We start from the raw sequence: 8,978 nt of genomic DNA, 5'->3' as shown, positions 1-8,978 counted from the left end.
TCAAACTAAAACGAGCACTACTGGACGTTGGTGGACAACAGTACACGGATGAGTTCGACTTCCAACGAGACATCTATTCCAAAGCCTATATACACCTGCTTCACAAACTAAAACGCAAGGATATACCAATAGCTCCAGCTGCGTATGCAAAAGAGACATTTATGCTTTATTACCATCTGACTCCAGATGCAGAAGTGAATGCTCTTTGTCCTGTTGTTCAAGCCAACGTTCGTCTGACCCTAACGTTTGCTGCCAATCTAACAGAAGCAGTTACGGTGTTGTTTGTATCCGAAACACCACGTGTGCTAGAAATCAACAAAGACAGACGAGTGAAATTTGTCTGAAAAATAAACATGGAGGAGTGGCAGTTCTATGCAGCATTCAGTAGACACTACTGCACCAGAGAACTGTTTCGGGGAACCTTTGCATGCAATGAAATCGCAAGACAGGAAGCCATACCCGGGATTTATGTGATTAACACAGCTCCAAGGAGCAGTAACGGTGAACACTGGACCATGACTTATGTTTCCGGTGACAATGTAGTTACGTATTTTGATAGTTACGGCATTCAGCCCGTCTACAAAGAATTCTACCAATTCATTCATCCTACCAGGTCATTTTACTATAACAAGAAAAGACTTCAGGGCTATGGATCAGCTACATGTGGCCTCTACTGCCTGTATGTAGGCAGCATGCTCGCTTGTGGATTCTCGCTCCGAGAGTGCACTCAGAGATTTTCGTCAACGAACTTCACCCTGAACGACAAGCTGGTACCCGTCCTTGTACGGAAGCAATTCCCAAGAAAGACAGACAACATGTCATGTTGCAGTGTACTTTGACACAATAAAATTGTATTTATTTCCATGTCGTTACAGGCACAATCTTATATATATATAAAAAACAGCATTACAACAACAACAGCCAGGTAGGGCAACATATGCATAAAAACTGTCTACATCTTTCCATTGGATGCGTACCCAAAGGGTAACGTGTGGATACCATCCTCACAAATGAAACGCTTTGTGTCTAGGGGATTTAAAGCTACTTTCGTAACACATACACTTTTATTTATATTTTCCTTGCGCACAATGAGGTTCTGACAAACTTTGTACACTTCACCAAGCTTAAGAGAGTCTATGTACATTGAATAATGCAACTTCTGGGCTTCACATTGTTTCACCCCCTTAGCACGATTGTATCGTCTTTTACTATGGAGGTCTAGTGCATAGAGCTTTGGTTTCAGGCAACAGAACCCTAGGATGTGGTCGTGGGGCATTTCGTTCTTAAATTTTCCTAGCACCATCTTGTTTTTCGTAGAATACATCGAGTCATCACAAGAATGACCAGATGTATCAAGGTGGGTATCGGCGAGCTCCGCAAGGGCCTTCTCATCGCTCAGCATCACGATATAAGAATCTGTGTCCATATACAAGAGCCTTGTGTCCGGGGCTACCCGAAGCAAGTTGTTATAATAAAAGTCATACATCATGACTTTAGACAGCTCGAGAATAGTGAACCCCAGGTACAGTGGCTGTCGCATACGGACTATCGATTGAGCGAACTGAAACAAGACTACGTTAGAGCTTAGAGCCCTGAATTGTTTGAGGTTCGGTTTACGCAAGAATCTCAACACTTGCTCCTCGGAAGTTGCTAAGCGACAGTCGACGAACTTTCGTACATTCATACATGTTTTCCCATATACGGAGTTAATTAAACTCTTGTACAGGTTACGTTCGAAGGTATTGGTTGCCTGCTTGCGTAGTTCATGATGGAAGTCAACATAGGATCGCAGGAATGGTTTTTGTTTGAACCTGAGCACCCGGTGAATTTTCTCGAGCCGAAGACCCAACTGTAGGTACAACTTTAGACTGCGATAATGAAGAAAATACTTCTTCTTGTCAAGCACTGTAAGGAGTAATTTCGGTTCTATATCATGCTGTGGCAGGTTAAATTTTTTCATCAGGTCTTTCTGATAATCCAAAAGCAACTCATACGGGACGCTCATTTTTTCGGGCGCGAGCGGTAAATCTTTATGTCGTTCGTGGAGCTCTTGTACGTAGGCCAGGTCTACCTCTAAAAAATAACCAACGTCTGCATAATCTGCAACAAGGGTTACATCTGAACCTGCAACCTCTTCGGGTGACAGCCATTCAAAGTCTCCGAATGGGAGTGGTTCACGCATCACTGTGCCATAGAGTCCATTTATGTCCATGTAATGAATTATGGTCTTTGGTTTTTCGGGATCGTACTGATCTGTCCCTGGGACATTTGCAGTGGCCATTCGCGTTGAACACTGGGTCATACCACCACGCAGGCCCCGTTCAATTAACAGATAGGCATCGGGATCGTGGATTAAATCCAGATTAATCCGGCTCATTTTTAGTGCGCAAGACATGCTTAGTCCCGGGAGTGACACGAAATGAAGTGGTTCAATTTTGTGCGTCTCCAACGCCCATATTCGGAAGTTTTGAAACACGTCTGTCAGAAGCAATGCGTCCGTCAGAAGGTACAAATCCGAGTACTCGCCCAGGCTCTTCAGTTGAAATTTTTCAAACACATTTTGCGCATGGCGGTAATCTTCCTCGCTCACTTCTGATCCGTTCAGTTGGTTAAAGAACTGGTCACGTGATGGCAAACAGGGCTCGTCGTAACGTTCAAAAGAGGTAACGTAGTTATAACAGAAAACCCCTTTACGTACAACCAACCTGAAGTAGTCCTCCTCTGCGAAAAACTGACGCAGACACCTGAAGTTAGATTCACCTTTGTCACATAGATTTTTCGTCAGTGTGTCGAGACTAGCATTGAGGAAGCTTAACGAGTCTATGAAGCGGAACACACCAATGTCTATAGCCTTAAACTTTTGACAACTGGAGGCTATCACTCTGATGTCTGTCTTCCGAAGCAGGTGCAGATGAGCTACTATGAATCCGAGGTCATAATTGGCATTATGTGCAATGATGGGCACTTTCCGTGGTATCCGCAGTTTCAGATTACATCCCTGACACAATGATTGGCGAAATTCTCCACTTACGTGATCATGGTCTCGCACTTTCTGCTTCTTAGTGAATGGTTCTTTACAGATGTTACAGTGAGTGGCTTCAGAATGTTCGAGTTCGTCTCCTGGGGTCATTTGCAAGGGCACAGTCTCGTGCAACATCGCATACAGCTCATCATGCAAATTACGCAATAGTTCCATGAAAACGGAAACGCAGTCTGCACCACGGTAAATATGTTTCTTCAAGACATACGAATCGCACGAGCGTATGACGAGGAGACAGAAGGATGAAGGGATGTGTTCCTCGTAGACATTCCCGCCTCCCGAACACGGTGATAGTACACTCTCAAAGTCGTATACACAGTAGAAGGGAACTTCCGACATCAAATGCTCTCCGGCAAACGACAGTGTCTCACCTTTCTTTGGAAAAATAGTCTTGGACACTTTTTGTTGTTTACACATTAGTAGATGATCGGCGAGTACACCCGGGGTGGTGAAACCCATCGTACACCGTTTGCAGTGAAAATAACCAGGTGGTGTGAACAAAGCATTGAAATTAGTAATGAGTACAAAATGGAAGTCAATCAGCAGTAGGTCGACATGCTTCTTGCACTGGTCGTCAACAACCTTAATCGGGTAAACATATTTTTCATCTTTGTCATAACCGTACACGTTAATGCTCACATCGTTCTGCTTCTCAAACATTTCTACATCTTTCGGGAACACTACAGGAAACGTCTCTGGAAATACATATTGAGACAGGTATGACCTGTAGGATGAAGCTCTGCGTCTGTAAGAACCCTTTGCAGGATGTAGACCGGCAAGTACGCAAAATGCGAAACACATGTTCTGTTCACTATCCTCGTGAAGGTCGACATTCAGAAGACACCGACACTTTTTTTTTCAATTCGTTTGGCAATTCAAAGTCGGTACAACCAATGAGCTGTGGTGCGAGACGACCGACATGAAGAATGCAGGCGTGAATTCGAAATAAGAAAAATCCCGACCCTTGCATTTCAAGCTTTTCTAAATTGTTGGTGACTTCAGTGCCTACTTCAATGACAGCACGTTCTACGTCTCGTTCCGACCACAGCGTATGCACACTCGAAGGAATAAATTGAGTGACAAATATGATCTCATCCTCAGGCGTATGTCGACCGAGTTCCGCCTTCAGCAAAACATAAAAGCGTAACGGAAATCCGAAATGTCGAAGTACACCGGCAAGGTAGCGTCCGTTTTCATGAAAGAATGTGCTGACATCCTGCCCGTCGTCGTCTCTGTCATGTAGATGAAGCTCATAGCGGTTGGTATAGTTGCGGAGCGTACAGAGTGTCTCACAAAATGGGATACAGGGTGTTGCAAGGTTATGAACGTTAGCCAGATGAACTTGAAGTCCCAGCGCTGTTGTGTAGTGCTGCCGATCGGCCGGAGGACAAAGGTGGCATGTCACCATTTCTTTTTATTTTTTTACTCGGATTGACCGAACACGATGTCTGGCGAAAGAAGACGTTTCCCCTCTTTTCCAACTCGCTCTTTCTTCTCCATCCAGAGCCCGCTCGTGTTCCTCATGTCTTCGATGTCTTGAGTGCTTAGTTTATGAAACCGAGCTGGAAGGAACACCTTTACGTGCTCGTGATCCTTCATAATTTCTACGTAGACCGCCTCGCCATACCTCGTTTCAATTTTGTTAACATCAACCACATCATACTTGATGTTTTTAGGAATTGTCGCCATTTTTTGAAACTCTCCACATTTCTTTAACTTGTCAAGTTTATGCAAGATCGACGAAGACATGATGCTTACTTGTACACTGATGCAATGATGACGACGATGATCCTTCGGACACGTTGGACCGACTGAAAACAAAAGGAGCACATGTTAGAACACTGCAAAATATCTCATCATTCTGAACACCATACCTCCTCAGAAGGAGGTTCGAGAGTGAAGGAGCTGAGCGTCAGACAGTTCTTATATAAGAAGTTGCCAGCATGGCAACCTTGAGGAGTCTTCTTTTTTTTTACATCGTCAACTCTGCAGTCGAACCTACCTTTGCAGTTTGCTTTTTTTCCCTGCAGTTTGCAAGCACGGACTTGTTTATCTAACGAAACGTATCTTGACCAGACTTCATTCCCTTGCACGAAATGACAGTGATAGCACCTTTTAGGTTCGTGACGCCTGCCTCGGTGTCAATTTCAGGGGCTAGTCAAAGTGGGAAATCCACCTTCGTGGCACGACTAATTAAACACAGAGCTGTCCTCTTTGACAAACCGTTCAAGCAAATATGGTATATCTATCTTTATAAGCAGCCGGTATTCGATACTCTTCCTGAAGTAAATTTCAGTCAAGACATCCCTGCAGATCCGGAGAATTATAGCCACTCATTATTTATATTTGACGACTGTTTAGCCGACCGACAAAGACTCAAAGAAATCTGCAAATTTTATATCGCTGGGTGTCACCACCTGTCAATCACGGCTGTGTTCATCTCGCAATACCTGTTCGTCAACGACCCTTTGTATCGCACAATACAATTCAATAGCACGGCTCTCGTTTTATTTCGTTCACCACGCACTACAGACCAGCTGCGTATGCTGTCCAGGCAGATTTTCGGGCGAAATGATTTGTTGCCCACGATATATAAAGATGCCTGTCAGAAACCATACTCATACTTAGTTATCGACTTGTCTCAACAGAGCAACGATCACTATAAGGTGTGGACCAACATTTTCCCGGATGATCACAGACAGATCGTATACAGGTCATGAAAAGGCTTAACAAACACATTCGTTTCCTTCGTATGATCGCTGAAGCAAAGACAGGGGAAGATCGTTACAACCTGATTCAACATGCCAGCAGGGAACAGCTACGAACAATCAGGGAGATTTGTATGAACCTCTGCAAAGGAAACATCGACGTACCGGCGAAAGTTAAAAAGCAATTGCAGCCTTTTGCAACACCCATTAGGACACTGGCTTCCAGGCAAGACCGTGCAGATGTGAAGAAAATTAAACGGATTCTTCATCAGTCCGGCGGGTTTTTGCAATTTTTGTTGCCCCCCTTGTTAGGTCTCGTTTCAAGTTTAGCGGGCAAAAGCATCGCAAAAGCAATCGGCATTTAAATAATGCAGAAATACGAGCTTGTTCCCTATCGGGAAAGCACTATTCCGTCGATATTGAATAAACAGGAGCCTGATGATATCAAGGCCAAGGAGATCATCCAGTACTTGCACAAGCTATTGCATCCTCCCGCGAACACATTAAGACAGCCTAGTGCAGCAGGTGAGGAGACAAATCATGTGGCATCGACAAGAGAGCAGACACAGATTCAAGCGGACGAGGAGGAAGATGCCATCGTTAATTTTATGAGCAGCGGCTACAAGATGAGAGCAAGCCAATTACTGCGTTTACTAAAACCCGTGCTCGGCTGGAATAGTAAAACGTTTGAGCTCATTGTCAATGGTGAACAAATACCAAATACCAACGTTGTAGACCTTGTTTATTATTTGGTCACAAGAGCGCGAAATGTGTGGCGACCCGCGTATCTCGAGAGGATCCTACCACTATTGGTCAAGCTAAATATACCGACACTTATCGTACATCCATCTCGACTTGAAAAGGAGACTGCAGAGCCATCAGCCGGTAGTCCTACGTTTACACCTGAGACACCTCGTCGACGCATTTCTCCGGTTATCACAAGAGCGGCTAAGAGACTTCGAGAATGGAACCGGTATTGAGCACGTTGGAAACGCAACAGGAACACTGTGGTTACCTTCGGGACGAAAACATTCTGGCGCATTTTCCCGCACGACACAGGAAGAAGGCCCTCGCCATTCTGCAGATGCTAAAGACCGTATTTGCGATAGATGAAGAGGGAAGGATTATCTGTCATTCTCGCGTTGTTCCAAGTAGTTCCGTCATCGAGCTTATAAAATACGAACTGCACAATCGATCGCCCTCTTGGTACAAAGGTGACGTGGCAGCCGTTATAAATGCCTACTTGTCATTCGACGGACTTCGTGTTCGTGGAAGAAAATTGTGCTAATGGCTGCTTACGTGGACGTATACCATCCTGGTGCTCTAGGTGGTGTTCAACGACTCGCACGAGCGATCGGTGAAAAGCCGGCGAAGGTTGCCAAGTTCCTGGAAACCAGTGATGTGTACTCTCTCTTCAGAGAACTTAAGCGACCACGTCAGTTCCGGAAGACCATCGTTTTGGGTGCGAAGGATATATTCCAAATAGATTTGAAAGACCTTCAGAAACTGTCGAGATACAACAAGGGTTTTCGCTATCTTTTGTTTTGTATCGACGCATTTTCTCGTATGCTTGCTGTAGTGCCTGTGCAGAATAAACGAGCAGCGGAAATTATACGTGGACTGAGACTCGCTTTTAGACGTATTGGGACTCCGAGACTGATTCATTCAGACAGAGGTACAGAGTTCACCAATAAGTCAGTCGGAGCATTTTTAAAATCAAAAGGGATATCTCTCTTCCACACTAATTCAAATACGAAAGCAAGTATTGCAGAACGATCTATTCGAAGTCTTATGACGCCACTTTATCGTGCTTTTGAATATCAGGGACATAAATCGTACTTGAAAATTTTACAGCCTCTGGTCAAAGCATATAATCATCGTGTTCATAGAACTCTGTCGGCACGACCTGTGGATGTCAACAAAGAAAATGAACATTTATTTAGACAAAAGCTCTATCCTACTCCGAGCAAACCCCCAGAGAAGCCACGTTTTCGCGTTGGCCAGCTTGTCAGAATAGCAAAGTCTAGACACCAGTTAGTCAAAAGTTATCTTGGTTCGTTTACGCGTGAAATTTTTGTGGTGAGAGCAGTCAAGATTGGTTACCCGAATACCTATCTCTTACGTGACCAGCAGAAAGAACCTATTGAAGGTCAATTTTATGCAAGCGAATTAACACGTGTGCAGCCTGGAAAGGGCCACCGCATTATAAAAAGACGCGTTCGGAATGGAAAGGTGCAGTACCTGTTGCAACCTTCTGGAAGTCGTAGAAGGACTTGGGTTCCGGAGAACTACCTGCCACCACCGACGACGAAATGACTGGCGATCACTGGTCCGATGTCGAACAGCCAGCCAACGCTGGCGATTCCTGGTCCCAATCGGGTGATGATGTGTGCGGCATGCGGGACGTTACCCAGGATCATCAACTCCAAGGAAAATGTCGCCATCCTCATACCTGTTGGAATGACGTGTTAGAATGCGGTTCATCGAAGTCAACGGACGACACAGTGCTCGTCGCAGCATTTAAGATAACCAGAGACATTTTCCTGTTCCAGTCCCTGCCTCTGAACCTTCCCGCGAAAAAGACTGTGTGGGAGTCTTCAAAAACAATGTATGCCAGGGTGCACAGGAAGTGTGAGCACCTATCCGACCACCCGTTCGACCTGGTCTCCGAATGGGGAAAACAGATGAGCTCAATATTCAGCTATTACGGTGATCGTGACGTCGACGTAATGCAACTGGTGGCCGAAAGTCTATGTATCATGTACTACGCAATGAAGACTGGCTACCATTACCTGGCTGTGTACATAAACGACATGACAATTGACCTGTTGCAAAATAGGTTGTCACCCAAAGACGCTTACCAATAAATATTGAAATCCATGACGAGTTGTCTCATTTTACTGTAGGTCGTCATGGTAAATAGATGTCCGGAGATGTTCTGCTACACCTTGTCCTTTCTGAGTGCTGTTTCCCTGTTCGTTTTCGTAGCTACAACAGAATTTACAAAACCAATACTGAAACAGGGAAAATGCACTACCGTGACTCAGATTGACCATAACATCTACGTCCACCGATGTCCAGCTGCAGTAACTGCCGTACGCCTTTGGCTCAGCAATGGTCATCCGACGAGATACGGAGTAAATCTGTCGCAAAATGATACACGTCAACTATGGCATTGCTTGAAAGAAGCAAATGTCGCGCACAATTATTATAACTTCGAGTGCTCGAAG

General features: G+C 44.8%; 1 protein-coding gene across 1 annotated transcript; it reads right to left on the bottom strand.

Annotated features, from left to right (window-relative positions):
- Positions 1-1,584: 1,584 nt before the first annotated feature.
- On the bottom strand, positions 1,585-8,754 carry LOC135398524 (uncharacterized). The gene is made up of 5 exons (XM_064629927.1): positions 8,610-8,754; positions 7,990-8,200; positions 4,799-4,851; positions 1,732-4,602; positions 1,585-1,592 (listed from the first exon to the last, which is right to left on the bottom strand). Exons 4-5 carry the CDS (start codon positions 3,839-3,841, stop codon positions 1,585-1,587), a joined length of 2,118 nt encoding a protein of 705 aa, XP_064485997.1. The 5' UTR covers positions 3,842-4,602; positions 4,799-4,851; positions 7,990-8,200; positions 8,610-8,754.
- Between the last annotated feature and the right edge of the window lie 224 nt (positions 8,755-8,978).

The sequence above is a fragment of the Ornithodoros turicata genome, chromosome 6 (assembly GCF_037126465.1).
Source record: "Ornithodoros turicata isolate Travis chromosome 6, ASM3712646v1, whole genome shotgun sequence".
Classification (NCBI taxonomy): domain Eukaryota; kingdom Metazoa; phylum Arthropoda; class Arachnida; order Ixodida; family Argasidae; genus Ornithodoros; species Ornithodoros turicata.
The sequence above is the reverse complement of the archived record's forward strand: the minus strand, read 5'-3'. Positions and strand labels throughout refer to the sequence as shown.